The 19946-nt window shown below is 51.7% G+C and overlaps 2 protein-coding genes across 8 annotated transcripts; one reads left to right on the top strand and one right to left on the bottom strand.

Annotated features, from left to right (window-relative positions):
- The first annotated feature begins 1259 nt into the window (after nt 1-1259).
- Nucleotides 1260-6968, top strand: PRR29 (proline rich 29). 4 transcript variants are annotated; one of them, XR_011999570.1, is made up of 6 exons: nt 1263-1397; nt 1655-1709; nt 1909-2015; nt 3176-3390; nt 3547-5186; nt 5658-6968. XR_011999570.1 is itself a non-coding variant. In XM_025999583.2 (6 exons), the coding sequence occupies exons 1-6, from the start codon at nt 1338-1340 to the stop codon at nt 3820-3822; spliced, it is 537 nt and encodes a 178-aa protein (XP_025855368.1). In that variant the 5' UTR covers nt 1269-1337; the 3' UTR covers nt 3823-6968. The 4 variants fall into 4 exon arrangements, 3 of the variants coding, with proteins under 3 accessions (XP_072602936.1, XP_025855367.1, XP_025855368.1); XM_025999583.2 differs by having other exon boundaries at nt 1269-1397; nt 3547-3617; nt 3794-6968; XM_072746835.1 differs by lacking the exon at nt 5658-6968 and having other exon boundaries at nt 1260-1397; nt 3794-4002.
- ICAM2 (intercellular adhesion molecule 2) lies at nt 2762-19635 on the bottom strand. 4 transcript variants are annotated; one of them, XM_072746834.1, is made up of 6 exons: nt 19200-19347; nt 9660-9764; nt 9039-9300; nt 7623-7886; nt 5712-6032; nt 2762-5022 (listed from the first exon to the last, which is right to left on the bottom strand). In XM_072746834.1, exons 3-6 carry the CDS (start codon nt 9298-9300, stop codon nt 4874-4876), a joined length of 996 nt encoding a protein of 331 aa, XP_072602935.1. In that variant the 5' UTR covers nt 9660-9764; nt 19200-19347; the 3' UTR covers nt 2762-4873. The 4 variants fall into 4 exon arrangements, with proteins under 4 accessions (XP_072602935.1, XP_025855364.1, XP_025855366.1 ...); XM_025999579.2 differs by having other exon boundaries at nt 2762-3003; nt 19200-19332; XM_025999581.2 differs by lacking the exon at nt 9039-9300 and having other exon boundaries at nt 19200-19635.
- Between the last annotated feature and the right edge of the window lie 311 nt (nt 19636-19946).

Genomic DNA, 19946 nt, shown 5'->3' with positions numbered 1-19946 from the left:
TTAGCACTGCCTTGTATTTTTGCTCTCTTCCCATGGTACTTTTTCACTTCCCAACAATGCTGGGACCAGCAAGAATACACCTCTGTGTCTCCAGTGTTCAGGTTGCCTTGCGCACACAGGCACCTCCTTGGTCAAAGTTTTGCTGATGGGAAACACAAAGTTTGGCTTCTCCCCTCTCACTGCAATGAAGGTGCAGCTGGAAAAGGGGACCTCTGTGCCCATCTCACTCCCTCCCCCAGGGCTTGCCACCACATTGCCGGATGTCCGGTTGTTGACGGCCATTGAAGCTCTAAGACTCACAGCTAATGCTCTGCCCATAGGCCCCCTCCCAGGGACAAAAGGCACAAAGGAGGAGGTAGAAATGGTCTTTGTGGTTCTAGACAGCAGGACTGCCAGGAAGAGGAGTTGAACAGAAGTAGAGGGTGGGGGAAGGGCAACTCCTGGGGTGCTAATCCCAGCTTCCTGTCTGGATTTTCCTTGACTGCTGCTCAGGGCCTATCTTAGGATGGTCACAGCTGCCGAAATAGATCTCTCCCCTCACCTGTTCTGAAGCAAAGAAGACCTTGATAACTTCCTGTCGAAAGAATGCTGGCTTTGGTCATTTTTCCAGGATGTGAGACAATACTAGGGGCACTGGTGGTGAACTCCCCAGGCTTCTCCACCCCTGCAAGGCTGTAGCCAGGAATGAGGGAACAAACAGCCACAGGGTGGGGGAGCAGGGGCGTGGAGTTGAGGGGCCAGCTACCCCTTTCTATCCAGGGCGGAGCCTTTTCTGTGAACTTGGTTAGTGCTTCTGCCCTTGGTCTGCTCAGAAACCACTCCTGCCCCAAAGGACACCCCTCTGATTCAGAGTGACACACAGAACATACCCTCCGCCCTCCTCATTTACCTGCCCTTCCTTACAGAATTTTCTATTCCTGCTTAACCATCCTAGCCAATTCTGGGACCTGGAAACCAAGTGTTTGCATTGGGGCGGGTCTCCCCAGCCCCTCACTCATTCACTCAACAAACATGAGGCCCCTCGCCCCAAGCTGGGTACTGGAGGTGCGCCAGGGTGGGAGGTAGGGAGGGGCAGGACGCGGTGCCCAGCCGGGGAGCCGGCGGCGCGGGGGGCCTGGAGGTGGGCTTCCCGCAGAGGGACCGGCCCCTGGAGGGAGTCGCCCGCCCCCCCCACCCCAGTCCGCGGAGCTCGGGAGAGCAGAGCGGAGCAAGCCCGGAGCGCCCGCGCCGGGAGGGACCTGCGCATGCGTGGGAGGAGTTTTTTGGTTTTGTTTTTTTTTTTTTTTTTTTTGGCGTCGCTCTCGTCGCCTAGGTAACCCGGACCCGCAGGAGCCCGCATGGCCTCGGGCCCCGGAGGGTGCTGGGGTCAGCCCCCACCGCAGGGTGCAGCCGGGACGGTAGGGCTGAGCCGGCTCCTCCCGGGGAGGCCGACGGGGAGCCGCGGTCCCCGCAGGAAGTGGGGTGGTTGCGGAGAGCGACCCCAAACGTAGGGGAGGGGAGGAGACTCAGGGAACCCGGGGGCCGTGGGGGGCGGCAAGGAGGAGGCGGCCCCAGCGGGGCGGGCGGGAGGTGGGGAGGGGTGGGTCCCGATCCTGGCCCCCTCCCCCCCCGGCCGAGTCTCCCGCCCTCCCAGCCCTGGGTGACCGTCCTGCAGCCCGTCGCCTGGGCCGCCCCACCCCCGCGCCCGCAGCCGGGCAGAGTGAAGGAAGGTGAGACTCCGGGCTCAGGCGCCTGCACCCCAGTCTGCTTCGCACATTCTCTGGGCATCCTCGCTGCACGCACTCCCGCGCCATCCCTGACTGGGGCTTGGGGTGGGGGGGTGCGAGGGTGGGGAGGGCCCTGGGATCTGGGCGGTGGGCGGTGGGGAGTGGGAGGCCGGGCGTGGGCCTGCTGACTCCCCCGCCCTAGACCTGCTGGAACTGATGCTGCTGCAGAACGCACAGATGCACCAGCTGCTGCTGAGTAGCCTGGTGGCAGCAGCCTTCAACCCAGGGCCAGCCTCTTCCCACCAGCAGGTGCGTGGGCTTGGGTGCGGTGGAGCTGTGCCACCAGGGCCACCCACCTGCAGGTGCCAGGGTGGGGATCCATCTGAGGCGGATCCTGGAGAAAAAGAACCAGGCAACAGTGCCACAGGCCTGGCTGGGTCCCTTTGGCATCTCTTATGTGCCAGGCTTCCAAGCCAGCAGCCTCAGTGGAGGTGGGAGTCCCCAAATCCAGACCACTCAGGTCTTGTTTTCAAGGAGGTCTCCCTGCAGTGCATCCCCTACTAGACTGCAGGCCCAGGACAACGGGCACCATGGTTCCCTGAGTCTGTAGGGTGCTGGATACTTACTAGGGGCTCAAGTCATATTTGTTGAACAAGTGAAAAAAATAAATGAATGACTATGAATACAAGGCAACTTTGGCCTGACTGGCACAGGGACAGGTACATGGCATGAGTGCACATTCGTTGGGGAATGAAGAGCAGGTCCTTGGAGGAGCAGGTGACCTTAGAACCAGCCCTCAAAAGCCAGGTGGGTTTTTGAGGCTTGGAGGAGGCCAGGTAGTGTCTACCATCCAGGCTGGCAGGAGCTGCTGCCACTCCTCATGCCCTGGCCCTTAGGGGGCCCCTGGGGTGAACACCACACCTCCCTGATGGGGCACAGATGGGGCCAGGGGCCTGTCACTGGACTCCTGATCCAGCTCTGGAGTCATACCTGGATACTTTCAGTCACTGCTCAGCCATTTATTAGCAGGGTGACCTTAGACAAGTTGCTCCATCTTTTTATTTTATTTTTTTTTTAATTTTTAAAAATTTTTTTATTTATTTATGATAGTCACAGAGAGAGAGAGAGAGAGGCAGAGACACAGGCGGAGGGAGAAGCAGGCTCCATGCACCGGGAGCCTGATGTGGGATTCCATCCCGGGTCTCCAGGATCGCGCCCTGGGCCAAAGGCAGGCGCCAAACCGCTGCGCCACCCAGGGATCCCCTGCTCCATCTTTTTAAGCCTCAGTTTTTCCCTCCTGCAAAATAAGGAATAAATGTCTCCAAAGTACCTGGCTTGCAGGTAGTGATTGCTCAATAAAGGGAAGCCATTTCTCAATGCTGATCTGGAGAAATTAGGGGAGCAGAGAAGTGGGGGTAGGGATCCTGGGACCTGTATCATCTCTCCTCCCCCTTTCCCACAATCCTCAGGTCTACCTGGAGGATCAACAGGAGGAGGAGGAGATGCAAGCCCAGGAGGAAGGGCCTTTGGTGTTCCACCATCACTACCTGCCCTGCCCGATGCCCACGCTGGGCCCCCTGCTGCCCTGGCCGGTCCCTTTCCTTTCCCTCCCCCCACAGCAGCCCCACTTGCAGGATGAGTCCAGGATTCAGCACTGCCCTCCTGCCTCTGGGACAAGGGGTCTGTAAGTGAGGCTGGGGAATCCGGGCATTGCCAGGGCCCTGCTCTGGGGCTGGGCTGGAAGAGTTCACCAGGAGCTGGGGGTAGGGTAGAGATACTTGTGGTGAGACCCCAGAGACTTTCTGATGGGGAGATCTTTCTTCTCTTTTCTCCATGTCAGGAGAACCGTGCCCCCGCCCCCACCCCCCAGTGCCACAGGCACTGTGGGTGCGGATGTACCCCCGGCTTCAGGTAGGCACAGGGTAGGTGAGCAGTGGGGTCCAAGTCCAGGTCAGGGTTGGGTCAGGAGGCCAGATGGGCCATGTTGGGGACGAGGGAGCTCCTCTCATCACTGGTCCCTTCCCCTTTCCTCCTTGGGGGCCGGTGATGCAGGAGGGAGTCAAGATCAGGGTGCTTTCTTTCCCCAGACTACTATGGTGCCGAGAGCCTACCATGAGGACAGACACAAGTTCTGGACCCTACCAGCATCACTGCAGAGCTGGAATGAGCCCTGGAGCCCCCCAAGTGCCTCCCTATTGCCTGCAACCCCACAGCCATGCCCGGCAGCCCTCCCCCCAACCCCCAACCATAGCCAGGCCCTCTCCTGGGTGAATCAAAACCCTCTTTACCACACTGAGACCTTGAACTGGCCTGATCTCTGCCCTGGAGTAAAAGCCCCTCTAAGCATCACCCAGGGCTGGGAAGCCACCACTGGTGTGTGTTGGGGGGTCAGTTTGGGGATCTGGGAATCAGAGCCCTTCCTGGACCTCCTCCACTCACCCCTGTCTGGGATGGCCAGGGCTGTGGGGTCTTGGTGACCTAATGATGGAGCAGGAGGTGAGGGGAGGACTGCTTTTGTTGTCCAAGGCTCTTTGAAGGCCTAGGGTGATGGGGGAGAAGCCTGGCTCAGAGGGTCCCAGAACTGAGCCAGTTCCCTTGGGCCCCACTGTCATCCCAGGAAGTTGGCTCTTTTGGCAGAAAGAAGTCAGAGCCATGTCCTGCTCCGAACATGAGTGGCCTGAGGTCCCAGAGGCCAAATAGGAACAGAAGGTCTCTCCGCCCTATTGGGCCAGAGCTTGTGTCCTCCACCATCCCTCAGGAGAAATTAGTCACTTGGGGCCCCACAAGGATGTGTGGCTGGTGCCTGGGCTGGTCAGCATGGGCTCACCCCAGGCCCTGGGCTGGCTGGGGCTCTGGACGGCTCTTGTGAAGGAGGGGGTAGAGGGAGTCTTTGCAGACATTGGGGAGAGAAGTCCAGGTCTGGTGGGGTGCCCTTCCTGGCCAGAGCTTAAGCCCAGGAGAAGACATTTGAGGCACAGGGTTAAGTCCAGGTGTTTATATTCAGACTAGAAAAGGAAATGACCCCAAAGTCCTCTGCTGCTCACTTCAGTCCTACAGCCAGGGCTGGGCCACAATCCTGAGGAGTCTCACTGAGTTCCAGTGGCTGCTGTGGTGGTGGCCATGCCACTCATGTAGGCTGTGCCCAGTAGGTCCGACTTAGGCCCCGCTTAAGCACCTTGTACCCCGTAGGTGCCCATCCGCCTCTGGCGCCAGTGCTGGCCCAAGACAAAGCACAGGAGGATGGATGTCACAAACAAGAACAGCAGCACCGATACCACTGAGATGATGACGACCATCTGGTTGTCTGGCCTCGGCTCTGGGGAGGGAGGAGGGGGCAGTGGTCTTAGAAGTCCCCTGGTCCTAGATGCTAGGACCCAAGGGGGAGTAGAGGCCCACCTGTCCCCCACCCGCCCTCCGTCCATCTTGCAGCCGCCCATGTTGCAGAGTTGAATGGCTAATGGTGCGGTGTCTGGAGGAAAGGTAGGCTGGGGTCCAGGCCACCAGCCAGCCCTCTGCGAGACTGTGATGGTCTCAGTCCCCTGCCACCGACCCCTAGCACCAGCATATAGTTGCTGGACACCATGGCCTAGGTAGTGGCATGGTCTGAGCCCCACCCCGCCCTGGGCGGTGCTGAGTGAGCTCCTACCAAGCTCTCTGGACAGGGTCCACCTTGGCCATCAAGAGTCACAGAACAGCAGAGCCTCTGGGGGACCTGAGGGCCAAACCTCTTCATGTAGAGAGGGGCCATGGCCACCGAGAGGAGGCTGACTTGGTCAAGGTCACGCAGTTCACTAATTGCAAAGCAACTAGTTAGGTTCCAAACCGGGCACTTGGAGAGAACTTCCGGGATGAAGGAGAGCAAGAGGGAACCCTCAGGATTAAGTGTGGGGTCCCTGGGCGCCTGCACTCTGAGATGGCAGAGGGCGTGCTGAAGGCTTTTTCTTCCCCAAGGAACTGAAAGTGGACACCCTCTCCCTCCCCCTCCATCCGGGGGGGTCCCCTCACCGTAGACCTTGAGCATCTGGGGCTCTGAAACACTGTGAATGATCTTCCCGCCGAGAGACCGCAGATCCAGGATGGCCTGGCAGGAGAAGTTGTGGAGGCCGTCTTCCCTGTGAGCCGTGCTGTTGTGCGTGGCTGTGGCTCCCTGGGTACCATCCGTCGTCCCCCAAAAGGTCTGGTTGTGCAGCACCTCCTGGCCGCGGAGCAGCATGAGAGTGAGGCTCTCAAGGGGCTTCACGGCTGGCACGTGGCACTTGATGGTGAAGGGTCTCCCCACAGCCACCCAAGTGGGCTGCAGCTTCAGCAGCACTTGCGTTGGAGGATCTGCGGGAAAGGAAGAGGGAGGTGAGGTCAGGAGCTGGGGTACAGTCCCTGCAGGCCCCACCTGGCCTGGCCCATCCCTTGGCACCGCAGTGTTCTCAAGTCCTTGGCTGGATTTGGGGAGGACGCGGTCTGGGGCCTGGTCTGCCCGCGAGTATACAGAGAGCAGTGAGGAAACAGTTCAGGGCATAGTATGTATTGACTGGTGGTGCTTTTACCAACACGATGTTTTCCGGAATGGACAAGCAGGGGGTGCCTGGGTGGCTCAGTCTGTTAAGCACCTGCCTTCTGCTCAGGTCATGATCCCAGGGTCCTGGGATGGAGCTCCACATAGGACTCCCTGCTCAGTGGGGAGTCGCTTCTCCCTCTCCCTCTGCCCCTCCCTCTGGCTCATGGTCTCTCTCTCTCTCAAATAAATAGGTAAATCTTAAAAAAAAAAAAAAAAAAGAATGGAGGTGGTCAGGTGTCTACAAAGAAAAGGTCCAGAAATTGTACAGCCAACTAGGAACAAAAATTTGAATCTGTCTCCTCCGGAAATCAGACATAAATTTCCGTATTAAACAGGTGGATAACTTAGAAGGGAGTGTTCACTGGAGTTCCGCCAAGAGTTGTGAGGTCTTCACTTAAGAGGTAGGGGCTGGAGTCAGACCTGCCTTGCTTCTCCAGGGTCAGGTTCATAGCCACCTCCATCGCTTATCTATTACACAAGGACCTCAGTGGCAGCCTGGATTCCCTCCTGAACTAGAATACCTTGCCCCCATCACCCTAAGGTAATATGTTGGATTTAGGACATTTTTCTATTCACTTGATCCACGGATGTTGGTCATCGGGAGGACCTAAGCCATATCCCTGGTGCCATGATGTTGAGAGAATCCTGCCCTATGGAAAGGTCTCCATGGCCCATGTGCAGGGGTGTGTGTGTGTGTGTGTGTGTGTGTGTGTGTGTGATGTTCGCACATTTGCCAGGGATATAAAAGCAGGGGCACCTGGGTGGCTCAGTGGGTTAAGCATCCAACTCTTAATTTTGGCTCAGGTTATGCTCTCAGGCCTGTGAGATAGAGCCCTGCGTCTGGCTCTGCGCTCGGCAGAGTCTGCTTGGGTTCTCTCTCCCTCTCTGCTCACTGCCCCTTCTCAGATAAATAAACACACCCTCCCTTTTTTTTTAAAGGAACATTAAAGCACCAGGTGATGCCTTATCCTTCTCTCTGTGAGGCAGAGGGGCGACTGGAGAGCAAGCCAACCCTTCTGTTGGCACCTTGCTCTTTGTTGTGGGTTGGGGAGTGTCTGGTGATGGGGCTGCCACCGAGCGGGGAGGAGACTCTGAGCAGTGCCTGGGAAATGACTTTGAAGTCTGTGCAAACCTTGCTCGGATTGTCCTCTGAGCAAGCCTCAGAGCTGGGGTCACCGGCAGGCCAATGAAGGGTGTGAGCAGATTCTGAGCCCACGACCGGGGTCCTGCTCCTCGTCACCCCAGGAGCCCAGGGAGGTGGGAGCCATAGCGAATGCCCAGGGGCAGTAACAGAGGAGCTCTGCACACAGTCAGTAGCTACAGGCTCTGCCCTGGGGAAGAGGGCCCTGCAGTGTGGCACTCACAGAACACGCTGACGTTGAGACTTGTCAGCCTCTGCTCCCCGAAGCAGGTGAAGTAGCAGTAGATGATTGTGTCTTGCGAGATGTTGGAGACCAAGTACGCCTTCCACTGAGCTCCGGACTTCAGCAGAGTCTTGGCTAGAATGGTCTCCAGACCCCCGGCCTCAGGCTGGGCACAGCTGGTACTGCAGTTGATGAACTGAGACTCTCCGGGCTTCACCGCCAGCTGCTCTGGATACGTGTGTACCTCGAACACCTCACCAGACCCTGGAAGACCAGAAAGACTGGGCAGCAAATGTCTCTGCTGCCCTATCCAGTTTACCGGCCCACCACTGGCAGTGGGATCAAGGGGCAGGTACCCAAGAAGAAAGGCCAGAGGTGGCCTCTCTGCTACTCTCCCCTTGTTCAGGCTTTATTTATTGCCTCGTGTCTAGACCGAGGAGGCTACCCCACAACTGTCTCCCTGCCTTCTTCCAGCCCCTCACCTTCGGATTAGTCTTCTCCATGCACATCTTCCATCTCCGTGGAGAGGGATGAGGGATCCTATTCGACCTTCAAAGCCCAGCCCAAACGTCCCCTCCTCCATGAAGGCCTCTCCAAGGTGGAGGTGGACTGTGTCCTCTGGGCCCCTGTGGCCCTGGTCTCAACCCTTTCCTCTCTCCTTTCTTTGTTTTGCAAATACTTTTTGAACACCTGCTGCATGCCAGGCACTAGTCTAGGCTCTGGTGACACAGTAGTGACCAACGCAGACCGAGCCCTGTCCTTACAGAGCTCACGTTAACATGAAGGAGATAGACAATAATCACCAAGTGAAATAGCCAGCCTGTCAGCTGGTGGTCAGCACCTGGGGAAGGAACCAGGAATGGGGTGGAGTTGCCATTTTAACAGGGTGGTCAGCACGGGCCTCACCAAGACTTGGACATTTGAGCAAAGCCATGGAGAAGGTAGGCATGAGCCCTGCAGATATCTGGGGAGAGGGGAGTGTTCCTGGCATTAAGACCCTGGGGTCAAGAGCATGCTTGCTGTGCTCGGGGAACAGCAAGATCGGCATGGCTAGAGCTCAGTGAGGAGGAAGGCAGGGGGAGAGGAGTGCAAGAAGGTAACGGGACCACCTTGCAAATGATTTATATTCATGCCGACTCTCCCTTAGATGTTTTACAGCTTCTAGAAGGCAGGGCCCAGGTTTTACAGGTTTTGCTTAGTGTGACAGACATTCAGAAGTGTTTGGTGCAAGGTGGAGTCCTCAGAGCCCACCGCCAACTCAGTGGTGGCCGGAAAGTCCTTGATGCCAACCAGCTGGGCCTTTCCTGTGCTCCCTCCATGCCGGCATGTCCCCCCTTGGCCCCCAGCTAGTGGCATATAACGAAGTGGCGAGAAAGGGGCTTTGCAGGTAGAGCTGGATTTGCATTTGCCACGTACCAGCTGTGTGACGCTGGGCCAGGTGCTTTCTCTCTCTGAACCTGTTTCTTCGTCTGTCAAATGGGCTAGTAATCCCTTTCCTGCAGGGTTGTGGTGAGCTAGCGCTTGAAAAGCACCGGCAGGTTGTCCAAAACAGAGTGCTCAGGGCGTGGTAGCATTTTTCTTCACAGTCCCCTGACCCACTGGAAGAGGATTTGGTTTCCCTTTGACGGCAGTCAAAAGGCAATGTCCTCTGCGGGCCTCTGCTGTCCCTGGGCCGCATCTGGAGAACAGGGGCACAGTCTCTCCTCTTCTCTTGAACCCCGGCATCCCCTTCTGCCTCAGGCCCCCACGCAGCCCACCATTCAGCCTCCACAACCTGCCACTTCCTATGCCACAAAGCCGTGGGGCCTGTTCAACCTGTGGTCCAAAAGGCCAGCTTCCTGTCCCCCACCCCCTCCTCCACCCGTCCAGGATCACGAGGAAGCCAGGCTGGCACAGCACCCTGTACCCAGGCTGCCGCTGCATTCCAAACCTCAGTGACTTCAGGACCAGCACCCCCCCACGCCCGAAGCCGGGGGGCAGGCGGCCCATCCTCTGGGCTGGCACGTGCCAAGTTGGGAACCGCAGGCACCAGCTCACCTGGGCAGCAGAACAGGGCAAGGAGGGCGGCGGGCAGGCCCCAGCAACCAAAAGGGGACATCTTGAGTGGTGTCCACGGGCTCACTGGGAACAGCCGAGGGCCTCCTGGAGAGAGATGGTGGACCCAGGTCAGGGAGTGGTGGCCTGGAGCTGCAGCCCGGAACCCCAACCTTCTATGAGCTGATGACCACATTTCCTCTCATTATCTGGGAAGTCTTCTGGAAGCCACGTGGAATGCCAGCTCCCAGAGCTCCAGGCCTGCAGGAACGCAGACAGAGGAAGCTGGGAAGCAGCCGATAAGCCGGGGTATAACCTGGCCTCCTGCCATGCTGCTGTGCAGGGGGCAGGGCGAGTGACGGCCACGCATGGGTGTGAAGGATGTGCGTGCACGTGGGGTTCGGTGTTCTGTGTGTGCATGGAGGACAACATTGCCTACAAGCCCCAGACCTGAGAACCCCAAATCCTACAGGACCCATTATCAAGTTCCCTTCTGGGAAGAAAGAATCCAAAGTCCAGGATGTGCAGTCTCTGTAGCAAAGCAGGCAGGGTTACTGGGTTTCTCAAAGGAGATCCTGGGCAACTTAAACCTCAGCACCCACCCAGCTTGCAACCTCGACCTGCCCTGACTCAGCCAATGGGGACAACTCGAGGGAAGTGCTCTCACGACAGTCCCCAGCAGCCCAGGCACAGACAGAGGTAGAGGGGGTCAGTCTGACGGTAGCCCAAATCCCAGGGCCTGGCTATGGTGCCTCAACCCCACCTCCACCCCTCTGGGCTGCAAGCCTTGGTCTGAGGAGGGGACTCAGGGCCTGAGGCAATGCAGTGTGTTTCTAGGGAGGCTTTGTCACTTCTTGAGGGAATCCCCAGAAACAGGAGTTTCCAGGAGAGGCAGGAGAGAGTGGGGACTCCTTGCTTTATCAAGGGGCACCCTAGCATTTTCAGGGCTCAGGCCAAACTCTGTTTCTGGGCTGCAGGGGTGGAGTGAAGTTGTGCGCCTCTCTTTAGCTGTTACCACCATGTGTGGTAGGTCAGTGCCACTGGTCAGCCTGGATCCGGGGATGTCCCTGGACAGTGCTGCTTCGGAGTGATGCAGAGAGAAGATGAAGGAGAGAGCAAGCCGTAACCCCAGTCCGGGATCTGGTCCATGTGGCACTGCAGGAAACACTGTCATAAAGATTCTACCTCTGTGAGGTCGGTACTGTTACTGTCCCCATCTTACCAATGGGGAAACTGAGGCACAGAGTGATTGACTTGCCCAAGGTCACATCCCTAGGAGAGAGTGAAGTCTTTATGAGTGAGGGGAAGCCCACAGAGCAGGGACAAGAGAAGCATTCTTAGAAGCTACCTCCCCAGGAAAGAGAGAAATGAAAGGCAGCAGAAGGACAGAGGAAATTGCCAAGGCCATCCCTGCCATGAGGGGCTGGTGGGGGGGAGGAGTGTGTGTGTGTGTGTGTGTGTGTGTGTGTGTGTGTAGCTCATGCCCAGGAAGCTCCAAACAGCTTCTAGAAGGGTCTGTGCCTGTGACTCCCAACCGTACACACAGCTGGGCCAGCCTGACTGCATCCCTACCAGGGCAAGTGAAGCTTCTGGGGCCTACAGATCCTGCTTTAAGCTGATCAGCCCCTGTTCCCACCCACCACTTCCTCTTTGATCTCGCTTTCATCCAGCTGGGCAGGCCTTCCTTGCCTGGGGCACACCAGGCATAGGGACTTGGCTTTGTTAGACTTGAATACTGCATCTGGTAGGTGACACATCAACTTTCCCTCCCTCCCCACCGGCCTGTCCACCCAAGAGGGCAGAAGCTGACTCGGATAATGCTGTTCTGCGGCAGATATGGTGCTAACTTGGCAAACAGTGATGCTGAATAATTGTTCAGTAAGAGGATGAGCGGGTGGATGGATGTGTAAACGAATGGAAGAAATAGTTTGTCTTGGTGTACAACCCAGAGAAGACTGAATGGGGGTCTTTCTTTTGGGTCTGCCCAGTGAACCTTTTGCCTGCAGATGGCTCTGTCGACCCCCCAGGCCATGGAGCTGGGCTGGACACATAACAAGGCCAACCAGGGCCCCTCACTCCCCAGAGATGAGCACTCAGAGTTAAGCCCGGACACTGTTTTACCTGGGACTCTCTGAGCTGGGGCTGGTAGGACCAAGCCCTTCCCTTTCTGATCCTAATAGCAGGCACCCATGAGCCAGCAGCTGTTCTCACTTATTGTCCCGGGCAAGTGAAGAAGCTGAGAGAGAGGAACTTGATGCAGCAGTGGAGGGAATGGTGGTGACTCAGAATTGTCCCAGGTCACATGCTGGCTGTGAGGTGGATTCTGGTGGGAGGTGGGCTGGACTGAGGGGCTGGTGATGTTCTGTGAGGCAGAAATGAAAAAGCTTTCCAGGCTAGAAGGTTCTGGCCCTTCAAACCTGCTCATGGGAGTCAGGGCTAGCTATAGGTCCTTGTGTACTGCAGGTTATTTCGAGCCCTGTTCTGCCTCCCAGAAATTTGGGGGCAGAATGGGAAGGCAGGGAGGGGGCGGGAGTGCTCTACTTGCATCAGGCTGGGAAGCAGAATGAAGTGGACTTGGGGGCCTGATGATCAGACCCTAGAAGGCCAGGATGGATGCTTCCAAACAAAGAGGGAAGATTAAAGCTTCCTGACACCAAAAAGTTGCCCAGGGATGAGAAGAAACTGACCATCATGTAGACGAGAGAAGAAATTCAGATGTTCCTTCTTGGAGCACTATTCCACCACCAAATATTCCCTGGCTTATTCTTTAGGTCTCTGAGTTCTCCAATGAAGGGTACAATAAAGCTGGGAGAGTTAAGATGCTCTGGGAGATACAAGAGGATTTGCAGGAAGAGGAGATTGGCGTGTTGGTTTGGGAAGTGAACTCATCTCTTCACAAGGCTTGGGAAGGGTTTTGTCGTGACTGGGTCTGAATCTAGTGACGTTTCTTGTGTTCCCAGCAAAACTATCTTTCAAGAACCAAGGTGAGAGAAAGACATAGATAAACAGAGACCCAGAGAGTTACCCCCCAAGATACCTCCACTAAAGAAACTTTTAAAGGTGGTGCATCCAGAAGCAAAAAAAAAAAAAAAAAAAAAAAGATTGCAGGACAGTTTTCTATGCAAGAAGGAAGCATAAGGAAACAAAATGGCAAACGGATCTGGAAAATAAATATGTAATATTTATAGTATTTAATTTGAGAAGTCTTAAAAAGTTCCAAATCAAAATACTGGGCAATAATATTTAAGAGAGGATTACAGTTAAAGCTTTCTCAACTCTACATTGTTCAGGAGGGCGGATATACTTTAAGTTATAAGGAACATGGTAAAATTTCAAGAAAAACCAGCAGAGATACAATGTTTAAGTTCTAAACTACTAGAGGAGGTTAAAATGGCATGAAAATAAACAACCTTCAATCAAATAAAGGAGAAAGGCATGGAAGAAGAGGGACAAATGTAAATTTTTAAGAAAATGGTATTTGAAAGTCCAAATCTATAATAATCACAATAAAGATGAAAATTTTAACTATGGTTAAAAGAAAGAGATTTTCACGTAGATTTAAAAAAGAATCCTTGCCCTGTGAGGGTGCCTGGCTGGCTCAGTCAGTGGAACATGCAACTCTTGATCTCCGGGTCATGAGTTCAAGCCCTATGTTAGGTGTAGAGATTACTTAAAAATAGAATCTTAAAAGAAAAAAAAAAAATCCTTGCCCTGTTGTTCATCTATTCCTGCCTGGTGTCTGGATTTAATGCAAGGACAATGCCTTGTATTCATAAATCTGTCACAGCAGGACAGCCAGGAAGAGGAATAGTGCATGGGCCTGCAACCTTTATAAAGCCTCAGACTTTTAATGTGATTCAGGGTGATTCCCTTGGAAATGACAAGATTTGATGTGACTTGCAAAAGGGGAAGGCCTGGATCATGATTCCGCCTGGTGCCCTGGCGACACACTCTTCCTGCACATGCAGTTCAGTTCTGAGTCACTTTGGCTCCTGGACAGCTTCAAGACACAGTGCGCCTGTGCATTTGTCAGATGTAGGTCAGAGGTGGCGGACTGAGAAGACGGGTGACATATTATGCATGGCAACCCTCCTGACAGGAAGCAGAAAGGGAGAGACTTCTCTTGGAGAGAGAGCTTGGGAGGCAGTAACCTCTCCTGTCCTCTGCTTAGATTTTCTGGCGATACACGCTGTCACAGGGGCACAGCAAAACTTGATTTCCAATTACTAAGAGGAGGGAAGGAATGGGAAACTAACATTTACTGGATGTGTATTCTCTGCTAGGGACTGAACCAAGGTTTTAATACATTGTTTTATTTAATTGTCATACAAAAATAAAGAACCATTCTGCATTCTGATTATGCATTTGAGGAAGCGGGCGCCCAGGGGGAATCAGTAATGCACCCAGGTCATGGAGCTGTTGAGTGACAGAGTGACAGGAGAACTTAGGAAAGATCAGCAGTTGTCAGAGGTTGGGGAGGAGGGATGGGTGAGTAGGTGCACAACAGAGGATTTTTAGGGCATTGGAACTACTCTGTGTGCGTGATCCTATGATGATGGACACATGTCATGATACATTTGTCTATACCCATAGAGTGTACAACACCAAAAGTGAATGCTACTATAGCTATGGACTTTGGGTGCTAATAGGTTCACTGAATGTTACAGATGTACCACTCTGTTGGGGAATGTTGACAACAGGGGAGGCTGTGCACATGTGGGGGCTGTTTAATGTTTTGCTGTGAAGATAAAACTCTTCTAAAAAAATAAAGTCTATTTTTAAAAATAGTTCAAACACAAAACTCTCTTTTGAGTTTCTCTCAGAAGAGAAACTTCTGGATTAGAGTTCTGGCCAGCTTGTTGAAAATGTAGGTTTTTAGGGGCACCTGGGTGGCTCAGTGGTTGAGCCTCTGCCTTCAGCTCAGGTCATGATCCGGGGTCCTGGGATCGAGTCCGGCATCAGGCTCCCCGTGGGGAGTGTGCTTCTCCCTCTACCTATCTCTCTGCTTCTCTCTCTGTGTCTCTCATGAATAAATATATAAAATCTTAAAAAAAAGAAAGAAAGAAAGAAAATGCAGGTTTTTAAACTCAACTCTCACTCAGTAGGGTTTAGTGGAAGTTGTGGACTTGGTCGTTCCTAAATTCTCATCTCAGATTAGACTTTTAAAACATGACAGTACAGGGCAGCCCTGGTGGCGCAGAGGTTTAGCACCGCCTGCAGCCCAGGGCATGATCCTGGAGTCCCGGGATTGAGTCCCACGTCGGGCTCCCTGCATGGAGCCTGCTTCTCCCTCTGCCTGTGTCTCTGCCTCTCTCTCTCTCTCTCTCTCTCTGTGTGTGTCTCTATGAATGAACAAAATCTTTAAAAACAAAACAAAACAAAAACATGACAGCACAAAAGCCAGTTTTCTGTTGTTTGTGAGATACACCTAAGGCATAGATATGGAATAGCTGAAAATCAAAAAATGGGAAAGAATATACCTGGCAAACACTAACCAAAAGAAAGCTGGGAAAGCTCTGTTCATATCAGAGAAAGAGAACTTCTAAGACAAAAATATTTATTAGGGATAGCATAGATGCTTGACTAAAGGGACGTATCACCAGAAAGTTATAGTACTTCTAAATTTGTGAGCCTCGGGCTTGAAAGAACCACAAAGAGATAAAATCATCATTATGGCAAAGAATTATAATACATGTAGGAACAATGAAGCAGACAAAAAAGTCAGTAAATAAATTGAAGAGCTAAAACACATAATTTAAAAGCTCGATCTACCCCTCTAAATTAGAGAACATAAACTCTACAAAAAGATAGGCTTTACAGCTCCCTGTATTTTTTTTAAGATTTTATTTATTTATTCATGAGACACACAGATAGAGAGAGAGAGAGAGAGAGAGAGAGAGAGAGAGAGGGGCAAGACACAGGCAGAGGGAGAAGCAGGCTCCATGCAGGGAGCCTGACCTGGGACTGGATCCTGGGACTCCAGGATCACACCCTGGGCTGAAGGCAGGTGCTAAACCACTGAGCCACCCAGGCAGCCCAGCCCCCTGTATTCAGGAACATGAAAACGTACTCTGACCCACGGGTCACAGAAGAAATTGTAATGACATGTGAAAAAAATCTTCGCATTGAGTGATGCTGAAAATATCATATGTAAAAAATATTTGGGATACATCAAAAGTGGTACATCAAGGGAAATGTATAGCCTTGAATGCTTGTATTGGAAAAAATGTTGGAAATAAGTATTCCATCTGAGTAAGTAGTCAAGAAGTTAGAAAACAAATAGGAAAGGAAACCCAAAAGTAACTCAAAAGGGAATAAAGATCAGAGCATAAATCAAAACAAACAAAACAACAAAGTAAACTCAAAAGGGAATAATAAAGAGCAAAACCCAACAAAATAGAAAACAAAGATATGGTAGACAGGATTAATAAAACTAAAGTGTCTTTGGAAAAACTAATAGTATGGGGAAATGCCTGGTGAAATCAACTTATAAACGAAAGAAGGCACAAGTCATCATTATTAAGAATGAAAATGGGAACATAGCTACAGATTAAAATGAAGACAGGAAAAATAAAATAAAATAAAATGAAGACAAGGATGCCTGGGTGGCTTAGCAGTTGAGCATCAGCCTTCGGCTCAAGCATGATCCCGTGTTGGGGAATCGAGTTCCACATGGGGTACCCTGCAAGGAGCCTGCTTCTCCCTCTGCCTATGTCTCTGCCTCTTTCTCTGTGTCTCTCATGAATAAATTTTTAAAATCTTTCAAAGAACAGAAAAACAAAAAACAAGGAAGACAGCACAGATCTACAGAAACAGAAGGTACAGGTGGTTGTCAGTGATTGGGGGAGGGAAGTGAGTTGTTTCATTGGCAGTTTCAGTTTTGCAAGATAAAAACACTCCAGGGATTGGCTGCCAAACAACGTGAATGTATTTAACCCAACCGTTCTACACTTAAAGATGGTTAAGATGGTAAGCTTTATGTCATGTGTATTTTAAAAGACTGTGACTTTTAAAAGACAATTAAAAATTTTGAAAATTAAAAATTAATTTAAAAACATTTTAAAGACTGTGACTTGTGCCAAAAAATATGAGACAGATCAAATCTTAGAAAAATATAACTTACCAAACCTGATCTGAGAAGAAAGGAAAAAGTCCGAATGGTTCTCTGTCAAAGAAACTGAATCCATAATTTAAAACCTTCCCACAAAGAAAATACCTGGTCCAGATAGTGTTAAACAAGTTTACGCCGAGATAATTCTAATTTTATAAAAACTCTTCCTGAGAATGAAAAAAGCAGGAACACGAACTCTTTCTATGAGGCCAGGGTAACCTTAACCTTAACATCAAAATGACACTAGTACAGAATGAGAAAGAAAAATTAGAGGCCAATCTCACTCATGAATATAGATGCAATAATTAGATGAGAAATGCTAGCCAACCAAATCTAGTCCTGTATGTATATATCACATCCAAATTGAGCTTATCTCAAGTATGCAAAAGTGGTTTCACAACAGAAGAAACCCTACAGATATCATTTATTATGTTGGTAATGGAAGACTTTGGTGCTCTGTGTCGCATCACTTCTGTCCTCCTCTGATATCAGCAGTCCTTAACGGGGATAACTTCATGCAAGCTTAGACTCCCCTTACCCTGCGGTGTCCCACGTCTAGTTTGTACCATGTTTCTTTTTGCTTCTTGCCTCAGAGTCTTCTTCAATGCTTTAAGAGCCGTTAATCAGCCTGCTAAGTGTTTCCCAAGAGTGGGAGAGAAGTTCCCTAACACGCAGCCCTCACCCAGTGAAGGACAGGAGCTGGTGGGTGTGAGCTCCTGCCTCTTCCTTCTCCTTGGGCAATTCTAGGAAGCACCTAGTAGGCTTATCCGAGGTCCCAGGACATCAGGCTCCCTCTGCCTGCAGCCAGGACGTCAAACACCTTTAACTGGCATTTCTTCCTTCCTCTCTCTGTCGCCCTGTTCTTTCATTCCCAGATTCCTAGAATCACCTCTTAAACAACCTACCTGAACCCAAGTCCTCCTTGTTCCAGGCTCTGCTTTAAAAGGAGCTCCAAAAATGTACATGAACAGATTTAAGAAGAAAAACATATGATCATCCAGGAAAAAAAAATGACAACATTCAATATCCTTTCAGGAAAGGATAAGGATCTTACCTTTCCTATCCTTTCGGATCTTAGCAGATTAGAATGAAATCTTTTTTTTTTTTTTTAAGATTTTATTTTTACATACTCTGTATACCCAATGTGGGGCTCGAGCTCACAACCCTGAAATCAAGAGTCAGGCGCTTTACCTACTGAGCCCGCCAGGCACCCCTAGAAGGAAATTTCTTTCACCTGATAGAGAACTTACAAAAAGCCTATGCATATATTATGTTTATCAAATAAATCTTGGAAGCATTTTCTATAAAAGCAGGAGCCAGACGAGGATGGCCACTATCTCTGTTATTTTCTTTTTATTTTTTTATTTTACTTTTTAAAAAGATTTTATTTATTTATTTATGAGAGACCCAGAGAGAGAGAGAGAGAGAGAGAGAGAGAGAGAGAGAGGCAGAGACACAGGCAGAGGGAGAAGCAGCCTCCATGCAGGGAGCCTGATGTGGGACTCGATCCCGGGTCTCCAGGATCATGGCCTGAGCCAAAGGCGGACAGATGCTCAACCACTCAGCCACCCAGGCATCCCCTCTGTTATTTTCAACATTGCTCTGGAGGTCCTAGACAGTGCAATAAGACAAAAAGAAAGAAGGAAAGAAGGAAAGAGAGAAAGAGAGAAAGAGGAAAGAAAGAGAGAGAGAAGAAAGAAAGAAAGAAAGAAAGAAAGAAAGAAAGAAAGAAAGAAAAAAGAAAAGAAATCAAAGCCCTAAGAATGAAAAAGGAGCAAAACTATCAGTGTTTTCTTATGATATGATTGGGTAGAAAATGCAACAGAATGATCAGATTCTAAATAACAAGGGATTTTATCAAGGCAACTAGCTATCAATCAATATCCAAAAATAAGTTGCTTTTATGTATATAGGCAACATACGATAATATAATTTAAAAAACACAGCCTCTATAGCAGCAGTAAAAGAGAAATAAACTAGCGAGACATGTACATGACCTGTATAGTAAGAAAGTTATGGAAGAGATTCATCATGAACCCCAGATGCAATCCCAGGAGGAAGGGGACCATCCCTTTCTCGATGCATCGGGCCTGAGCACAGCTCACATGGCCCAGGCCGTCCCCACGTGGGCCCCTGGACAAGAGCCTCGTGCTTCTAAATCCGCCACCTGAGACAGAGCAGGAGAGGAACCAGGAGGCAAAAACAGGAAACCACCACCAGAGCAAGGTGGGTGGGCTGGTGACCTCAGATGGCAGGGGAGCTGCACCCAGGAGGGAGCGTGTGCCCCGAAGGCGCTCGGGGCTCCCTGCCTGCTTTCTCCTCAGTTCTCGGGGAGACAGGCCAGCGAGGGGAAGGCACTAGAAGCCAGGCCTTGACAGTCCACCAGAAACCCCTTCCAGCTGCCAAGAGGGAAGGCAGCGGCGTGATCTTACCAGTCGTCTGCTGAGTGTGCTGATCCTGCTGACAGGCCGAGGGGCGCAGTAGGGCGGCCTGGGGTCCAGCACCCTGGAGCCCTGAAAGTGCCCAGAGGCTCCGGGTTCTGCGGTTGTGTGGTTCTGTGTGTGTGTAAATCCAGACCCCTCCCTCCCCCCTCCCTCCCCCTCCCTCCCCACGCAGGAGTCACGTGCTTCCTGTGGCAGGCTCCCACCTCACACTGAACCTCATGGTCAGATCACTCCTTCTTTTAAAACTGTGGCAACAGACAACGCGGGTTTTAACCACCTTGGTGTCCCCGCCTTGCCCTGCACTGCATTGACCCGGTCACCAGCACCACCTGCTGCCTCCAGAACTTTCCCACCTTCCCAAACCAAAACTCGGTCCCATGAAACACTAATCTGTACAAATCTGATGACTCTAGGCACTGTGTATGAGTAGGATCATCCAGTGTTTGTGCTTTTGGGACTGGCTTGTTTCACTCAACAGGATGTCCTCAAGGGTCACCCATATCTGAGCCCGTATCAGAAGTCACTTCCTTTTTAAGGCTGAGAAACATTCCCCCGTGTGTACATACCACCTTTTGTTTACGTATTCATTGGTCATTGGTCGGTGGACACTTGGGTTCCTTCCAACTTCTGGCTACTGTGCGTAGTGGCCCTACGAAGGAGGGAAAATGCATTTGGTCCCTGCTTTCAGCTCTTTGGGGTGTACACCCTGTAAGTGGAATTTCTGAATCATAGTTC

Source organism: Vulpes vulpes, chromosome 2 (assembly GCF_048418805.1).
Source record: "Vulpes vulpes isolate BD-2025 chromosome 2, VulVul3, whole genome shotgun sequence".
NCBI classification, from domain to species: Eukaryota; Metazoa; Chordata; class Mammalia; order Carnivora; family Canidae; genus Vulpes; species Vulpes vulpes.
Note: the sequence above shows the minus strand (reverse complement) of the source record. Positions and strands in the feature narration are given on the sequence as shown.